This window comes from Cetorhinus maximus, unplaced genomic scaffold, assembly GCF_964194155.1.
Source record: "Cetorhinus maximus unplaced genomic scaffold, sCetMax3.hap1.1 HAP1_SCAFFOLD_386, whole genome shotgun sequence".
In the NCBI taxonomy this organism is placed as follows: Eukaryota; Metazoa; Chordata; class Chondrichthyes; order Lamniformes; family Cetorhinidae; genus Cetorhinus; species Cetorhinus maximus.
In genome coordinates, this window is record NW_027596332.1 from 313,195 (window position 1) to 333,117 (window position 19,923).

The following is a 19,923-nucleotide window of genomic DNA, read 5'->3' on the forward strand; positions in this document are numbered from 1 at the left end:
CCACTGGGCTGGCTTTGACACAGATTGATCATGTTCCTCTGTGCTCAGACTGTTTTGTTCAGCTCACCACTGACAGCCATGCCTTCAGCTGCCTGGTCCCTTCCTAAACGTTCTTTCTCTCCCTCTTCAAGACAGCCCTTTAGCCCTATCTTTTGGTCACCCAAGTGTTTGGTCACTTGTTCTGACTTCTCATTCTTTCACTTGCTGTAAATGTTTGTTTGATAAAGCTCCTGTTCAGGTGCCTTGAGGTGGTTTGCTATATCATAGCTGCCACATAAATGTCAGAGAAGATATTAAAGGAGAGCTTCATCCAGCACCTTAAACATTCACTCTCTCCACCATCGACGCACAGTAGCAGCAGTGTGTACCAACTACAAGATGCACTGCAGCGACTCACCAATGCTCCTTCCATAGCACTTTCCAAACCCATGACCGCTACCACCCTGAAGGACAAGGGCAGCAGACAGATGGGAACACCACCACCTGCAAGTTCCCCTCCAAGTCACTGGAAATATATAACACAAAAACAGAATTACCTGGAAAAACTCAGCAGGTCTGGCAGCATTGGTGGAGAAGAAATCAGTCAACGTTTCGAGTCTTCATGACCCTTCGGCTGAAAAAATTCTGTTTTTGTTTTGGATTTCCAGCATCCGCAGTAGCTTTTAGCTTTTTGTTTTTATCACTGGAAATATATCTCCCTTCCTTCACTGTCACTGGGTTAAAATCCTGGAACTCCCTCCCCAACAGCACTGTGAATGTACCTACACGACATTGGTTCAAGAAGGCAGCTCACCATCACCTTCTCAAGGGCAATTAGGGAAGGGCAACAAATGCTGGCTGAGCCAGGGACACCCACATCCCGTGAAATTAAAAAAATCAGTGAGAAGGCAAAAGTGTTGAGGAAGGAATTCCAGAGCTTAGAATCCAGGGCAGGTCAGTGAGCGTAGCAGTGATGGGTGAACAAAGCTTTGTGCGAGTTAGGACACGGGTATCAGAGTTTTGGAGCCGAGTGCATTTAAGACAGGAGATTGAGGGAGAGTGAAAATAATTCCAGGAAACCAGGGGAGATGAGGAAGATGACTGAATGAGGGAGCTTGCTCACTTTTCGAGTGAACATTAATAAATTAAAGAGACAGGAAACCCCTTGATTAAACCCCCAATTTATGTCATAACCAGCCCAGTGGGGGAAGGTGGTATTCAGCTCCGAAAGGTTTGAATTGTTAACACGGTTGGTTTAAATACTTTCAACAGCTTCGTGCAATTACAGACTTGCAAGAAATGCAAAGTCTGTACCAGGAACTGGCAACGGAAGGAAAATCCCCCTCCCCCGCCCACTAACTGGAGGCGAGGAATATAGGGGCGAGAGGGAAAGACACAGGGCAGAGACAGAAATAAAGTGAAAGAGAGACACATAACAAGGAGAGAGTGAGAGAAACACATAGAAATTGGCTGACAGAAACAAACACAACGACAGAAGGAGCCAGAAACGGAAGAGGGAGAAAGGCTCAGTCACTGAGGCAAACGTAAAGAGCCGAGAGAGCGACCTGCGGTGATCACTTGCAATCCAGTCTGTCGGAGTGGGGATTCGGGTCAGGAGGATGAAGAACAGGAGGAGCTGCTGCTGTTTTGTTGTACTTTTCGTGGCTGTGCTGCTCACCGTCGTGATTCTGTTACTGTTCTTGGGGAAGCCGCGGTGCAAAGGTAGCAACTTGTACTCTCAAGCTGCAGTGGCGGCGGACTCCAAGGAATGCTCGGAAATCGGCAGGTAAGAGCTTTCACTGTAAATACGCAGCAAGACTCCAGACTCCAGCTCACTGTTACACAGCAAGACTCCAGCTCACTGTTACACAGCAAGACTCCAGACCCCAGCTCACTGTTACACAGCAAGATTCCAGACCCCAGCTCACTGTTACACAGCAAGACTCCAGACCCCAGCTCACTGTTACACAGCAAGACTCCAGACCCCAGCTCACTGTTACACAGCAAGACTCCAGACCCCAGCTCACTGTTACACAGCAAGACTCCAGACCCCAGCTCACTGTTACACAGCAAGACTCCAGACCCCAGCTCACTGTTACACAGCAAGAGTCCAGAACCCGCTCACTATTACACAGCCAGAATCCAAACCCCCTCTGACATTAATTGGAACCTAACCAAACTTTAAAGAACTTCAGAAAATTCTAATAGAGTGACTAATTGTATGGATCCCGGAATGCCCCCAAAACTTTAAATCCATTACAGAAATATTTTAAAAAGCTTGTTTACTTGCGATTTCACATATTATACATCAGTTTGGTCTCTGAGGTCCTGCCTCATGTTGAGGGGCTCTCAGCATTGCCAATTGATGCTATTGAGGATTGGTGGTGAGCTCTGAGTTGGTACATTGGTGGTTGGGGGCGGGGGGGAGTTTGGATGTTGAGGGAATGTGTGGGATTGGGGTATTGCTGTGCGGGAAGGAGGATTCCAGGCGGTCCCTCCGTAATAAACCCACTTTCCAATTTTTGAATTACTACATACGAGGACAAACTGAGTGCATTGTGAAGAGTTCATTTATCTGGCGTTTCCAGACGGGTGTACAAGAACAGTTAGAATCCTTTCTCCAGGGAGCTTGGACTTGAAGGCAGGAAATCGTGCAGTTACATTGTGCCTTTTAGAATGTCAGGAACGCTTTTCAGTTAACCAGCGCTTCTGAAGTGCAGTCACTATTGTAACATGGGAAGTCCAGCAGCCAATGTGTTCAGAGCAAGATATCACAATCAGCAACGTGACCAGATAACCTCATCCAAGAAAAATCTACCTTGGCAATTGTGCAGGATTCCTAAAGTACTGCACTGGGAGTGTCGGGCTGGAATTTGTACTCAAGTCTCGGAATTGGGTCTTAAAACCCAGTCTTTTGACTGACAGCTGATCCCCATATGGATAGCATATACCATCTTCCTTCTTTATGTCCCCCTTTGCCATAATTGACATTGTGTAAATGAAAGTTGAAGCCATTGAATGATCATTTAAGCACATTGTGAAGCGTATCTCTTTGTAATGTAACAGGGTCTAATGCCATGACAAAACATTCAAACATATATATCCAGAATTTCCTGTGGCTGGGTAATCAGCAAGTTTTGCTGAAATTCTACACAAAGCGAATTATAGAGGTATGAGGGGAAGGTTGACTGAGGTTGATTGGGTAAATGGGTTAAAAGGTACGGTGGTAAGTAAACAGTGGGAAACAATTAAAGAAACAGTTCAAAATATTCAACAAAAATACATTCCATTAATAAACAATGACCCAGTGAGAAAGCTCCATCCATGTCTTGTCTAAGGACAAGATTAGATTAAAAGACGAGGTTTAAAATGTTCCAAAGAATAGTAGAAAGCCTTAGGATTGTTGATTTCTAAAACATTCCCAAAGGGCAACAAAAAGGCTGACTAAAAAGAAGAAAAGTAGAATATGAAAGTAAACTAGCCAGAAATATACAAACAGATTGTAAGAATTTTAACAAATGTATAATAAGGAGGAGAATAGCTAAGATAATAATAATAGCATTAGAGACAGAGGCTGGAGAAATTATCATGGGGAATGAGGAAATAGCAGGGACGTTGAACAAATATTTTGTGTCTGTCTTCACTGTAGAAGATTCAAATTACATACCAGAAGTAGAGGGTAACAAAGGGGCTAATACCGGTGAGGAACTTAAGGTAATTAATATCAGCATAAAAGAAACTTAAAGGACTAAAGGCTGATAAATCCCAGGACCTGATGTCCAACATCCTAGGGTTCTAAAAGAGGCAGCTGCAGAGATAACGTATGTGCTGGTTTGATGTTACAAAATTTCTTCAATTCGGGAATGGTCCCAGTAGATTGGACATTAGTAAATGCAATACCACAATTCAAGAAAGGAGGGAGAGAGAAAATGAGGAACTGCAGGCAAGTTAGCCTGACATCAGTTGTCGGGAAAATATTTCAGTCTATTATTAAGGAAGCCTTGAAAATGCACTTAAATAGCATAGTATGATTCAACAAAGTCAACATGGTTTCATGAAAGGGAAATCTCATTTGACAAATTTATTACAGTTTTTGAGGACAAAGCTAGTAGGGTAGATAAAAGGGAACTAGTAGATACAGTATACTTAGATTTCCTAAAGTCATTCATCAAGGCACCACATAAAAGGCTAATATGCAAGATAAGAGCTCATGGAACTGGGGTAATCTATTAGCATGGATAGAGAATTTGTTGATGTACAGGGAGCAAAGGGTAGGGATAAATGGGACAATTTCAAGTTGGCACACTTTGACTATTGGAGTGTAGCAAGGACCAGTGCTGCTATTTACAGTCTGTCACGGAAATCGGAGTGAACACTCAGACCCAGGAGGTTTGACTCGGAAGCCTTTATTAATCGTGATATCATGGAGAGCCCAGTAGCATACAAGGTAGCTAGCTGACACTCTGAGGAAGCATCAGAGCACACACATATTTATAGTAGAAGTTGTACATATCAAAGAGCTTGAAGGTGATAAGACTGTCTAACTTTCAATGATCAATTACATTGAGAATCATTGTCACATAATTAGTCTGTTCTAAGTTTATGACTATACAGGATATTGGGGGAAGCTCATGTAGTAATAAAAAGTGAAACAGAGAATAGATAACCATGCTTGACCTTATCTTTAGTGCTAGGGGGTGTACACTGTAGAGAACAGATGACCATTGCTTGATCCTGTCTCTTTGTGTTGGGGGCAGACATCCTAGCCTTGTCTCAAGGTTTCTAGGAAGCTTGTTTAAGATACTCCTTTTTTCCTTTCCTGCTCAATTAGCTGGCAGCTGCAGGTGTGCCTGCTAGAACAAAAGAGGGAACTGTGCTGTAGTATTCCACTATGGTGCTAACCCTTAGTTGACCTGTAGATGTATTTTATTCTTCCACAATCCCTCCTTGTTAACCTTTCAGATTAATATCAATGAGGAATAGTATCTTCATCATCATAAGGGGGCTCATAACCATAAGGGAAAGGCCGATCCCTGGCAGGGTAAACCTTTTCTCCCCACCAGTGGGTTTCGCTGGGGCCAGTGCGTGTCAACTGAGGAACAATTGGAGCTCCTCCTAACCCAGTGGTGATTCCATTCATAGCTCCATTAACACACTGGACACAGCAAATCCTCAAAGTAGCACATGCACAACACCCTATAACAACTATTAAAACTAACCCAATTAAAACATACAGCAGCCAACTTCCCCAACCGGAGAACCAACCTAGTATTACAGACCACCAAGAATCTTTTTTATAAAAATTACTCAAACTTTCCATTTCAATACATGATACAAGTTAGATCACTTGGTAACAGCTGCTATACTGTTGCCGGGCAATGTCTTTTACAGCGAGTGGCGTGGACCCAGTCTTCCTTCCCTTTAATCTTCAGGGCCGTTCGAGTTGTTAGCAGCACAAGGTAGGGTCCTTTCCACCCTCTCATGCAATTCAGCTGCTGTTTTGCATAGAGGAAAATCAGTACAAATCCATCATTTAGTCCGATTAACTTGTGAGGCTATGGCCTGCATTCGTTGAACCGCGGAATTGGTATTCCATGCCCCTGCATGGACCACGCAGGACAGGATCCAAATCACAGTCAGCATTCTGACAGCTCAGTTAAAGTTCTTGCACAAGCACTTCCGTCTGAGGTCAGCATCCGCTTGACGTGCGATGTGTGGATCCACAAGGGCGTCCTTCAACGTTTACGGCCATATGGGTGGTGAGCAGGAGTTGGAAAGGCCCTTCCCATCGAGGTTCCAAACAGCTCTTTCTCCTGAAGGTCTTTACTAGGACTAGGTCCCCGGGCTGGTATTGATGGCAGTCTTCAATGGTGGGCTTTTTCTGAGCTTCTACTACCTGTATATGCAAGCTCTTGAGAGAATTAGTGAGCACTATACAGTATGTAATCATTCCCTCATCCATAGCGTGGATGTCCATTTCCCTAGCAGACAAGGGTGGGGTCACTGTGAGGCGCACAGGACATCCCATTACAACTTCATAAGGAGAGAGGGAGGTGGTACAGTTAGGGTGAGAGTGCATAGCCATGAGCGCCAAGGGTAGAGCTTCAGGCCATTTCAAACCAGTTTCTTCACATAATTTAGTTTGTTTTTCAGAATACCATTTTGTCTTTCCACCGCCCCAGTAGACTGGGGGTGGTATGGGCAGGAAAGGTGATGGTTGCATTGTAAGTCCTTCTACAGTTCCTTTATCACTTTAGCAGTAAAATGAACAATAACAGCATCATTTCGTCGGGTGGGATACGCCTCCACCCATCGCGAGAACAAACATACTTGAACTAAAACATAATTATATTCCATACATTTAGGCATTTGTATAAAGTCCATTTGTAGGTGTACAAATGGGCCCCATGGCTGGGGTCCCCGTACCAGCAGTCACTGTGGGCGTCTTGCCTGGGTTACGTCATTGACATAGGTATGACAGGTATTACTAATACAATGCCTATTAGCATATTACTATTCACTATACATTCAACATTCATTCTACATACACGTGTTAAACCCCTGAGCTGGCAACCGGTCAAGTCATGATTCTTGTGTCGTGAGAGATTCAATAGATGCTCATTAGTTACCCATGAAGGGACTACCCCTTCTTTAGTCTGTCTTAAATTTTCTCGGGCTTGTTCCAGTGCCCAAGATCCATAGGTGTTGCAAACATCATTTCTGCTCGCTTTGTCTGAAATATTTTTCCCTATTTCAATTAATTTATTGATAGTCCCCGCATGACTTTCGAGCACAGTAGCCAGACCTTGGATTAACCAATGATGTCCCTATATTGAATAGCATAGTGGCATCATTTATCAGGCTGCGCTTAATGCGGTTCCCTCCCAAGCCTGATCACATCTCGCCACTGAACTGAACTGCTTCAGTCATCAATTGGCGCGTCAGAGCCGTATAGAGTGCTTGGGTATGGGTTGAGCACCATTGGGGCAGAACGACACCGGATACATTCAAGACCACGGGTACCAGCTCATGGTGTACATTATCATACAAAACTTCTGATTAACCAGTACCAATCCATTCGTCGGTCCTGGATGCATAGTCAGACAAGATGGATCAGTCGGTGTGGTTTGAGGGGCTTCAATTATCTCTACTCAGACTGTGAAAGTAGAGGTGGGAGGTGGCTGGGTAGTGGCGGACCTCCCATGCTCGATCTGAAGCAAACCCTTACTACAATTTGAAAGCACTTGTTCTCCTACTGTTACATTTATCATTCCCCGTTGCGTGTCGCATTCGGCACTGTCCGTGCTGTACCAAAGTTCCTCCTGCGGTGCGGGATGAGCAGTGATGATCCCCGACCTTGTTGCCAGTACTGATAGGCCCACGACCAGGATCGTAGATCTGTGGAGACATTAACATCGGCTCCTGCTCTCCGGGTTACCGCTTGGTCAATTGTCATGTATCTTTAACTGTGTGTAATGCCTCCATTTACTTCCCGTTCTCATATCTACAAGTGCACATGTATCACCTGTCATAATTACCTGGTATGGTCCATTGTTGCTCTTTTGATTTGCCTGTTTCCATATCCTTAATCACCTGTCGGTCTCTGACTTCCTCTCTCCACTCATGTAATTGCCTACTTAATTCCCACACATTGTGCTGTATTTTCCTTTCTGTGGCCCTACATCTCCTACTATAATACCTTCAGGTAATTGCATGGCCCTTCCTGTTATCATTTCAAATGGGGTGAACCTGTCGGTACTGCTTGGGGTAGCCCACAGCGCATTAGAACATTGGGCTGTTCCCTGTCTCTTGATTGATGTTTTTTTTTAAGTTCAGTTCATCCTTTCCACCATCCCTGGACTCTGGGGGTGGTAAGGAATATGGAATTTCTGTTTAATCTCCATAAGATTACACACTTCTTTAATGTCTCTCCCTGTGAAATGAGTTCCCTGATCTGAATCCATTTGGGTAAACTCCTTCCAGTTTACTCCCTCCTGCTACTGTCTCATGTCAGACCTCAATTCCTTAAACAACTCTACAATGCACCTTCTTATCCTATCTTTCAATGGCTCAGTATTTTCACTTCCAGTGATGGTTCTCTCTGGGAGCTGCTTAACTCTGCCTGTCATCAAGGTGTTAATCCTGTGGTTTTACTTTTTGTAGCTTGCAGGCACATTAATATAGTCAGTAATACATCTATTTAGCCTTTTTCCAGCTTTCCCTTTACCTCTAAGTTTTCTTTCCTGACCATGATCATCCTAAGGTTCTCTTGAGTTCAGTTTCTCTATTGTCTTGATTGTTTAAAATGTTTCCTCACTCCTTAGGCCATATTAACTATTCCATTTCAACGGGGATCTCTGTCTCTAGATCTTTGCTTATCTCCCCTGTGTGGTTCCAATGCCTCAGTTGATGGCCAGATTATCAAATTCATTTCCCTTAAAACAGTTTGTACATTATGTCCTCTTTCCCTGATTCATTCTCCTACTTGCCTCATACCATATTACACTTGCAACAGCTACCATCTTATCTTGTTCAGGTTGCCTGGAGAGACTTTAAAATATTCTCATAACAGCTTTAAAAACAGAAATCAGGTATTGACAAGTTTTGCTTCCTTTTCTTCTTCTCAAAGATTTTATTGTCTTAAAAGTAACCCAATAAATTATGTCTGACCCTTTTCTTTTAGAATTATCCCAGATTCATTAACTCGGCCAAAAATTGGATTTCTGCCAAACTTTGCCAAGGTCTTGAGCTTAGCTTCATATTTTGGGAACAGACTTACAAACACAGAAGCTTGCAGCATTTGAATTAGTGCCAATTGTTGTCAGACCTTTTAAAATGAAAATTCCCTTTTGAGAACTTTATCAAGAACCAAACCTCAAATTTTTAAACTTTGTAAGAACTGTAATTTACACTATCAAAATTAAAACAACTTCTTTTTCATGTGTAACGATTTGTATCCAAGTTATAATTTCCGTATGTTTATCAACACATTCTTTATCTTAGATGGCATCCTAGTGATTCAAAAGTAACCTGTTAAATTACACTGCACTTTACATCTCAAGATTGTCCCAAATTCAAATTCCAGTGCTCTTGGAAAGCAGATTTCCTTTAATATTTAATTCATCTCTTCTTAAGAAACCCCTTTTTATCCATTGGAACCATCTAGACCTTGTGTTTACGTCTTTTCGTTTTCCTAGAATCCTTCTGAATTTCAAGTAATTTCTTTTTCTCAGAATTTTAGAATATGAACTCGTATGTATTAATCCCAATCATCTTGGAAGCTGATGATGAGGGTTATTCCCTACTAGTCTGCGAGGGGGTGGTACAAGGGTTGGTTCATCTCAAACAAAGGCAAGCCCTGTTTTATCTTTACACTACCTTCAAATTATGATTTTTGCCAGAAATCTCAACTCAAACCTTATACTCAAAACTTTGGAATATTTGAATAAACTTTTCCTTTAATCTAATATGGGGCTTTTGACTCTAAAGTGCTTAACTACACACACAAAAGACAACTCAGGGAAGAAAACACATTAAAGCTCACATACAAATGCTTCATTGCACACAAACAAACACATAGATAAAGGTATGCTCCTATAATATTGAACTTAACTCTAAACGAAGCTTCGAGTAGCAGTGGGGGGAAATAAAGGGATCTTGAAGGCTCCACCTATAGGGACCTTCAAATTGATGAAAGCTCACATTTTCTCTGCTGCTGCTTGTAAATTGCTCATTAACCCCCTAGCGGTACCCTTTCTCTCTCTCTCTCTCTCTCTCTTCAGCACAAACAGCTCTTGTAACTTAGATCAATTTTTTTTTAAGTTACAGAAAATTCAGTAGCGGACTATCTACCTCCCTTAAAACATATTATAAGCGCTCAATTTGCCCCGTTTAAAAGTTCCAGCTGGCGGGAAGCTCTCTTCTTTACCTTGAGTCCATTTCACCCAATCAGAAACATATTGGACAATTTCAGGACTGTAATGGACATACATATAAGCATTTGGGATTCCCTTCATGTGGGAACCTGGGGTTTTTTTGATGCCATATTTCTCATTTTTACTTAATAATATACAGAAAAAACACAGAAATTACTTACTTTTCATCTCCAGGGGACTCGAACCCCTGGGTATACTACTACTACTTTTTTTTTCCTCCATCCATTTTTCATTCCGTTTTCTTGCCCATCTTCAAAGTTCCTGATTTAAGCTCCGGTTTCGCCGGTTTCGGTTTGTTCTTAGTACTTTGCGAAGCGGGGGGAGTGGCAGAGCCCGCTCTGCTGTTGCGACCTCCCATTTTTCTGAAAAGAAAACACAATTAACAGTGCGGCGCGTTTCCTACCCTATGCGCTCACCGGTGTTTAAGAGTTCCTTAACAACTCCTCCGATTCTTTGGGTCACTTAAGTCTCTTTGGTCGGTAGCTATCCTTTTACTCGCAGTCCCCCTCTCAGCTGGGACGCTAATTAACTGCAATCCCCTTTCAACTAGGATGCAGTTCATACTCTCCCTAACTTAGGAGAGTTATTCCTCCCTTTCTCTGCGAGGGTTCTTTTTTAGAGATCCGACGGCCCAGGATTTCAATCACCTCTCCAATTTAAGAGGTTACTGGACTTCAGTCGGATCCCACCTTCGTCGCCAATTTGTCGCGGAAATCGGAGTGAACACTCAGACCCAGGAGGTTTGTCTCGGAAGCCTTTATTAATCGTGATATCATGGAGAGCCCAGTAGCATACAAGGTAGCTAGCTGACACTCTGAGGAAACATCAGAGCACACACATATTTATAGTAGAAGTTGTACATATCAAAGAGCTTGAAGGTGATAAGACTGTCTAACTTTCAATGATCAATTACATTGAGAATCATTGTCACATAATTAGTCTGTTCTAAGTTTATGACTATACAGGATATTGGGGGAAGCTCATGTAGTAATAAAAAGTGAGACAGAGAATAGATAACCATGCTTGACCTTATCTTTAGTGCTAGGGGGTGTACACTGTAGAGAACAGATGACCATTGCTTGATCCTGTCTCTTTGTGTTGGGGGCAGACATCCTAGCCTTGTCTCAAGGTTTCTAGGAAGCTTGTTTAAGATACTCCTTTTTTCCTTTCCTGCTCAATTAGCTGGCAGCTGCAGGTGTGCCTGCTAGAACAAAAGAGGGAACTGTGCTGTAGTATTCCACTATGGTGCTAACTAGAGAGGGAACTGTGCTGTAGTAGTCCACTATGGTGCTAACTGTTTAACCCTTAGTTGACCTGTAGATGTATTTTATTCTTCCACACAGTCTATCTTAATGAGTTAGATGAAAAGACAGAGTACTGCATCTAGGTTTGCTTATGATATGTAACTAGGTGGGAATGTAAACTGTGAGGAGGATACAAAAAGGTTGCAAAGTGGTATAGCCAGATTAAGTGAGTGAGCAACATGGTGGCAGATGGAATGTAATGTGGGGAAGCGTGAGGCTATTCACTTGGTAGTAGGAATAGAAAAGCTTGAAACTTCTAATTGATATTGTTCAGAGGGACTTGGTGTAGTTTTAAACTAACACAAAGTTAGCATGCAGGTACAGCAAGTAAGGAGGAAGGCAAATGGCATGTTGGCTTTTGTTGCAAGGGGCTTAGAGGACAAGAATAAGAAAGTCTTGCTACAATTGTACAGGACTTTTGTGAGACCAAAGTCTTTGGAGTACTGTGCGCAGTTTTGAGCTCCATATCTAAGGAATGATTCACCTACCTTGCGGGCAGTACAGTCAAGGTTCACAAGATTTGTTCTTGGGGAGAGGTTGAGTAAATTGGGCCAATACTCTTTTCAGTTGAGAAGAATGACAGGTTATCTCATTGAAACTTACAGTATCCTGAAGGAGTTTGACAAGGTTGGGGAATCTAGAACATGAGGGCATGGTGTCAGGATAAGGGGTTGATCATTCAGGACTGAGAGAAGGAGAAATTACTTCACTCAAAAGTGTTGTGAATCTTTGGGAGCCTCTATCCCAGAGGGTTGCACGTGCTCCATTGTTGAATATATTTACGGTTGAGATAGACTGATTTTTAGTTTCTCAAGGAGTCAAAGGATATGGGGAGTGGCGGGAAAGTAGAGTTGAAGCAAGATCTGCCATGATTGTATTGTATAACTAAGCAGTCTCAAAGGGGCTTATGGTCCACTCCTGCTCCTATTTCTAATGTTTTTGCATAATATCTGTGCTCATTTTTCAATTGATGAAATTTTATGTCAATACATGTAAAAATTAACAATCAAGGTCCAAACAAAGCTCAGCTCACACCATATATTGCTTCTTCAAGTATGAAATTGCTTCTTCATTATGATCCTTTATGTGCATTTAAGAAAGTGCAGTCGTGCAATCTTCTCAATTTTTTCATGTAGCTCATTCTGATGCCAGCAGAAAAAAAAATCAGTAAATGCAGCATAGATCTCTATGGGCAGAATTTTTCATATGGCAGGTGGGCTCAGTGGGAGCCGATCACTGCTCGCTTATTGAAAAAAAAATGTATTTATTAAATGAAAGCTTTAGGAAACCTCATCCTGCTCGTGGATGAGGGTTCCTAAAAAATGTGAAGGCCACTTGGCCTTTTCGCCTGCCCACCAACCGTAAGGTAGGACGGGCAGCGTTAACAATTACTTCAATTAATTTCTTAATGGCCTAATAGGCCGTTTACATATTGGCGGGTGCACAGCTGACTCAGGCACGCGCCTGCCAACCAAAACATCGCTACTGAGAGCAATGACGTCGGCACGCATGCCTGATGTCACCGCGCATCATTTTACGCGTCAGCGTGTTGGGCCAACCCCGCACGCTGACTGAAAGATTCTGCCCTATGAGAACAAAATTGCCTCAACACACCAGAAATATGATTTGCCTCCTCCTGTGCCTAGAATGTTGGACCTAAGCTTACAGCCATTTTGAACAGTGTATTCACAAACAATTCACATGTACCTCTCCATACCAAGGTGGAGGGGGTGAGCTACCGTAATAATGAGTTATGGTACATCTGAGCAAAGATCATGCTGAATGACTGTAAAAGATTAAGGAAATTTGGGTGTACCATGAGTCCATGCACAGCACACTTGCACCCGAATTTCCTTGCTTTCCTACGTGGGTAGTTGGCTTTGTGGTGCAATTGTGCATGTGTTTGGGTGAACATTCCTGGGAAATACCAGGCCATAGAAAACACAGTGCTGATTTCAGTATGGGGAAAAGTAAAATTGCTATGAAACATCAAAAATACTGACTTTAGGTACAGCAGGACCCAAAGTCTTTGGTTTAAATTTGTTCAGAATGAGAGTAAATGTAAGATAGTCATGTTCTTTTCGAATGGTGGCTGGGTGAAATTACAGTGGAGGTAACTCAGGATTGGCACAAATGATCATGGGGATTCATGCCCAACAATGTTTAGGAACTATAAATTGGTTTAAGGTTGGTGGGGGGTGGGGGGGGGAAGAGACACATTGAGGGTGTGGTGAGACACCCTCAATGTGTCTCTTCCCCCCCCCCCCCACCCACCTTAAACCAATTTATATTTCTCCCTTGTTGAAACTATGCTGCAGTTCTGCCGAAGGGCCATGAAGGCTCGAAACGTTAACTGATTTCTTCTCCGCCGATGCTGCCAGACTTGCTGAGTTTTTCCAGGTAATTCTGTTTTTGTTTTGTTTTGGATTTCCAGCATCCGCAGTAGCTTTTAGCTTTTTGTTTTTATCTTAATGTTTAGGAACTGCCAAGTCTAATTGGCAAATTTTGCTTCAGAATGTTCCTGTGAGGCACATTTGTTAACGGTGATGTATAAAGGCAAGCTGTCATGTTATATACCTTTTCTTTGGGGTTTTTGCCTAAATTATGGTGAGAGGATTCTACCCCAGCCTTACTGGGAAAGGCTTCCTTCATGAAAAGCTGACTTCCCTTTCCCACTGCATTTCCAGCATTTTCTGCTGTTTATATCAACTTAATCTGAGAAAACTTTTTTTTAACTTGCAGAATGAGGGACTGATCCAGGGGATCTGGAAAAGGAGTCAATGGAAAGGCTAGGAGAATAATTAATTTGAATTCACTGATAGTGAATTAATATATACAGAAAATGTCAAACACTCAGCAACTCAGGTAGCATTTATGGAAAGAGGGAAAGCATGAATATTTTAGGTATACTTCTTCCTCCTGACTAATGGTCATTGAGCTGAAACATTAACTCTATTTCTTTCTGTATACGATGCTGCCTCACCTGCTGAGTGTTCCTCTGAGTTTCTGTTTTTATTTAAGATTTCTAGAATATGCAACGTTTTGTTTTATTAGATATAACAGAAGAATTTCACGGCCCCAGCGGGATTTTCTGGTCCTGCTGAAGTCATTGGATCTTTGAATGGCACGTGGCATTTTACGGCCCCGTCCCTGCTGCGCTGGGGCTGTAAATACCTGCCCAATGGGTGCGTCAGTTCCTGCTAAACTGCATTCACATTGGTAAAAAGATTCAAAAAAGTGCAACATGCCAGGACAAACTATGAATTTTGAGTCACATCCTGTGTAGCATGGCTTGTTATCTGAGTAACTGAGTTAGCTAAGTAACACTTCACAGAAAAACTCTGTGTCAGCAAAAAGTCTGAGTGACAATGCATTACTTGGCCTAACACCAAGGGTTTGTATTTCTCAATGTGATGTCTTTGCACATCAGGCACTGAATGCTACATCTATCAGTATCAAGTGAAAACATTCAGCCAGGAAAAGTGATTAATCAACCGTCATCCATCCATTGATCCAGTATCGTTGTTTTTCTCTTCCTGCTCCTGCCCTCTGAAAAATAACTGCAGAATCTTGACACATCCCCAAATGTTTCACATCCAAATGCAGTCACTTAAAGGAAAGGAGCCACAGTCAATTTGTGCACAGCAAGGTCCCACAAACAACAATGAGATAATTGAATGCAATTTTAAAGGGTGGAGGAACAGACAGACCTGGGGGTATACGTACGCAAAGCTCGGATAATGACAGGAAATGTTGAGAAGGACATTAATAAGGCACATGGGATCATCTGCTTTATTAATAGAGGAATAGAGTACAAAAACAAGGAAGTTATGCTAAACCTCAGCTGGAACATTGTGTTAAAATCGAGGCACCACTTTAGGAAGGCGGTCATATCCTTAGAGAAGCTACAGAAGAGATTTACTGGCATTGGACTAGGGATGAGGAATTACAGCTATGTGGAGATAACAACACTTGAACAAGAACTTATATTTATATACCACCTTTAATGTAAGCAAATGTCTGAAAGTGCTTCACAGCAGTGGTACTCAAACTGGGGTCTACAGAGGCTCTCCAATGGTTCTGTGATGTGGGGTTGACCCATCTGTTTATCCCAGCCTTAAATGTATTCAATGATGGAGGACGCACAATTCTCTAGGCTAGAGAATTCCAATGATTCACAACCCTTGGAGTGAAGAAATTTCTCCTCATCTCAGCCTTAAATGATAACCCCCTTATCCTGAGACGGTGAGCCAAGTTCTAGATTCCCCAGCCATCGGAAACAACCTCATAGTATCTACCCTGACAATTCCCTTCAGAATCTTGCATGTTTCAATGTGCTAAACTCTCATTTCTCTAAACTCCAAGGAATATAGACCCACTTTACTCAGCCCCTCATCATAGGTCAACCTTGTCATCCGAGAGACCAATCTAGTGAACCTTCATTGTACTGTCTCCAATGCAAATATATTCTTTCTTAAATGTGGAGACCAAAACTGCACACAGTACTCCAGATGTGGTCTCACCAAAGCCCTGTACAACTGTAGCAAGACTTCTTTATTCTTTTATTGCAATCTCCTTGCAACAAAGGCCATCATGCCTTTCGCCTTCCGAATGGCTTGCTGTACCTGCATGCTAACTTTCTGTGTTCCTTTTAAGAGTACACCAAAGTCACTCTGAACATCAACGTGTACAAGTTTGACGCTTTTAAAAAAATATTCTGCTTTTCCATTCTTACTACCAATGTGGATAGCCTCACACTCCTCCACATTGTACTCCATCTGCCATCTTGTCGCCCACTCACTTAAGCTATCCAAGTCTCTTTGCAGCCTCTTTGTGTTCTCCTCACAACTTACACATAGTTTTGTACTGTAAGCATACTGGTGCAAGTAGGCATACAGTCAGCAGAGTTTTAAATGACATCAAATTTTAAGGAGGATAGAAGGTGGCAGGCTAGCCAGGAGTGGGTTGGAATAGTCAACGGCATGAATGAATGTTTCAGCAGCAGATGAGCTGAGGTAGGGGCAGAGTCAGGCAATGTGATAGAGTGGAAATAGGTAGACTTAATGTTGGCACTGATTATGATAAGAAGCTCATCTCAGTGTAAAGGTTGCAAATAGTTTGATTCAGCTTCAGACAGTTGGAAGAGAGAGGGACAGAGTCAGTGACTAGGGTAGTATAGCATATGGACTTCAGCGGTTCATGAAGGAGACTTAGTACCACCTCTTCAAAGGCAACAGAACAGATAATAAACACTGGTCTAGTCAGTGACATCCACTGACTGAGAATGAATTAGCAGAAAAGGTTAAGAGGAGGTTTGATAGAGGTGATCAAAGTCATGAATGGTTTTGATGGTGTAAGTTAAGAGAAACTTTCCATTGGCAGAAAGGTCGGTAATCAGAGGACAACAATTTAAGGTAATAGGCAAAAAAAACAGAGGCGATGCAAGGAAACATTTCTTTCCACAGCAAGTTGTTGTGATCTGGAATGCACTGCCTGAAACGGTGGTGGAAGCAGATCTAACAGTAACTTTAAAAATAGAATTGGATCAAATTGCCTGAATGGAAAGGATTTACAGTACTGTGTGGAAAGAGGGGGAACCAGGATTAATTGGATAGCTGTTTAAAAGAGGCAGCCCAGGCACAATTGACCTCTTTCTGTGCTTAGATTTCTATGATCTATTTATGGTCCTCTCAATTAGTGGGGATATCATGGAGGACTCTCCTGCTCTTCGTTGAGCTAGTGTCCTGGGATGTTTTACATCTACCCGAGAGGACAGACTGGGAGCTGGATTTTTATCTTGGAGGCAGGAATTGCAAGTCGAGCGATTTCCTGGTGTCGCGATCCCTGCCCAGTAGTACCTGCCCATGGTGGTCTGGATTAGGTGTTATTCCTTCTAGAAGCAAGCCTGAGGCAGGAACGGAGGCAAGTGGATGCTGAGGTGGGCAGGTTAGAAGGTGTGCCTCTGTTCGCTGGAACATTGGCACAGTTCAAGAAGGTGAGTATGAGGCCACCTAACCTTCACCCCCTCAACCCCTATCCATGCTCCATATCCCATATAGCCCCCATTTCCCCCCCACCCTCTAAAGTCCACTCACCCAGTGTCCACTGTGTACAGAACTCATGAGCACTGTAATAACATTTGGAAATCTTTGTTTGTTTTACAAACATCTTCATTCAAAAACCATTATCCTATTAAGAGTGATAAAATTATCAAAATAAACAGTCATTCAAAAAACAATATTTTCTTAGGAGCTCATAAAACTGTCAATATAAATAAACTCAGTCCCCTTGACAGCTGTGTCAATAACCCCTGCTCAGCTTAATTTATTAGTGGTTTGGAGCTCAGCCAAGCATTCACAATATTTTAACAAATGTCTGTATCACCAACTCCTACTGAGTGGAATCATTAGTGAGTTTGGAGCTCAACCAAGCAATCATAATGAGATTCCATTATGCAACTGTGTCAACAAAACCTCCAGAGCTGAATACATTAAAGCCTTTGAAGTAATTCAAAGAGCTCAACTATCTGTTCAAGCTTTGAAATAGTCAAACAGATGTCTGAGCTGTCATTCAATTAAAAAATTAAAGAAAAAGGGACTATTGATACAGTTAAATCTGAATTTCAATATTGTTCAATGCAGAAGAGCACTTTATCCAGTACTATAATGCATCTGAAGACATTTCCACTTTCACAATGCTGGTCAATTTAATGATGAATTCATCACAGCATTAAGAACATATTTAACTTATCATACAGCATTTCATTATGAAATGTGAAGTTGGCCACACATTTTGAACTTACCGGTCAATAGGTTCCTGACACCAGAACAGGGCTCTCCCATAGTTCACAATGCTTCTGAGCTGCTGTGAACCATGTCATCTTTAAAGGCTGGTGTGATTTCATAAAAAAACATCTGAAAGGCCAACCCTGCAATGAAGCCAGCAACATTGGGACAGTTGCTGGTGGGCTAATGATCTGTGACCTTTTCTCACATGCTTCAAAGTAGCCGGCAACAGGAATGGGGGCAGGAATCACAAAATGGAGTACTGCCTGTCATTTTTGAAGCCTGCCCGATGTGGGTTGGCCCCGCAAGAAGGGGCCAAACCTTGAACTGACTGAGTCTTGTATCCTGGAATTCCTGCTCTAAATCTCGCCCCCCCCCCCCCCACCCACAACCTCCCATCTCTCATCTCCTTTTAAAAAATCTTCTCAATATCCTATTTTTCTACACTTTGGTCACCCCTTATAGTTTCTTCCTTGATCATTGGTGTCCAGCCTCCTTCCTCCTAACTGTGAAGCACCATGTGATGTTTGCTCTATCCAAAAGCAAATTGCAAGAGGAGTGTGTTGTTGAGAACTTTTGTTTACCCATCATTTCACTGGGGAGATTTGTGCCTATAATGTAAGAGTTATTTTCAACTTGTCGCTCAGGTGTAAAGCTGGATGGATTATTTTGTGAGCATTTCATAAGGCCTCAGTTGAATGTCTCATCTGAAAGCTGGCAACTCCAACAATGCAGCACACCTTCAGTATTGCACTGGGGCATCAACTGAATTTTCCATTTCTGGGCTTAGGTTTGTATCTACAGCCTCCTAACAAGAAGCAAAACTAATCGCCATCCCTATTGAGTCATGTCTGACACCTAAATTTAGATGTTAACTTGAATGCATATGACTTTGGTATTTTTGCATAATGGACAGCCCATGACCCGTACCCAAGATGAATTGCTACCCCAAAATCTTTAAAACAACTTGCATTTATTACTCCAGTGAAGTGGGCTCTACTACCCCAACCTCAGGATTAAAGGGAAATGGACAGGTGCCAATCTGTGGGAGGTAAAAATCACCAAGGGGGCTGAACTCCTTTTCCATGCTCATTATGTATGACTGGATAGTTGCATCAGCTGAGTTACAGCCACCTAAATCCTGCCAGCCTCCTGACTGGAACATACTGGAAAAAGAAAATCAGGATATTGGCTCCTGAATGCAGTGCTTTGAATTCTAGAAACACAGTTGACAGTAATAATTTAAAAGCACTGTTACTAAAAAAAACCACAGCTTATATCTGGCATTGCTATCAGAGCCAGCTACGCAGAGCAGGCACAGTGTTGACTGTCAATAAATGCTTCATTGTGGCACCACAGCCTCACGTTAAGCACTGGAGGTGATTCAGTCCAAATGCAAGGGAAATCTGACTACTTTCAAACTTCATTGCAAAGGATAGGGCTGTTCTGTTAAACAAGATTGCGCTTTCCTCAAAATTGTGCTCGCTTATGAAGAATGCGAAGCAAAACTATTGACAAAGAATTTCTGTATAATATAACATGAATGAAATTGTAAGGGTAAACTTTTTCAGTGGGTTTGCTAATAACCACACACCATGTGTAAGTGAGGGTGCATGGGTAACAGAGTTATATGAATGGGTTTGTGCATGTGAGTGGATGTGTAGGGCTGTATGAATGTAAGAGTACATGTGGGTGTGTGAGTGTTAGTGTGCATGTGTATCATTACCATTGCTGAATTCCCCCATTAACAACATTCTAGGGATCACATTGACCAGAAACTGAACTGGACCAGCCATATAAATACTGCGACTACAAGAGTAGGTCAGAGGCTGGGAATTCTGCAGAGAGTAACTCACCTCCTGACTCCCCAAAGCCTGTCCACCATCTACAAGGCACAAGTCAGGAGTGTGATGGAATACT

General features: G+C 42.4%; 1 protein-coding gene across 1 annotated transcript in view; it reads left to right on the plus strand.

Annotated features, from left to right (window-relative positions):
• Positions 1 to 1,215: 1,215 nt before the first annotated feature.
• Positions 1,216 to 19,923, plus strand: part of LOC144673569 (glutathione hydrolase 5 proenzyme-like) — a 72,393-nt gene continuing 53,685 nt past the window's right edge. The window contains exon 1 of the mRNA XM_078535323.1: positions 1,216 to 1,765. Coding sequence (XP_078391449.1) covers positions 1,599 to 1,765 — 167 coding nt within the window. The 5' untranslated portion in view covers positions 1,216 to 1,598. The remainder of the gene's footprint in view (positions 1,766 to 19,923) is intronic.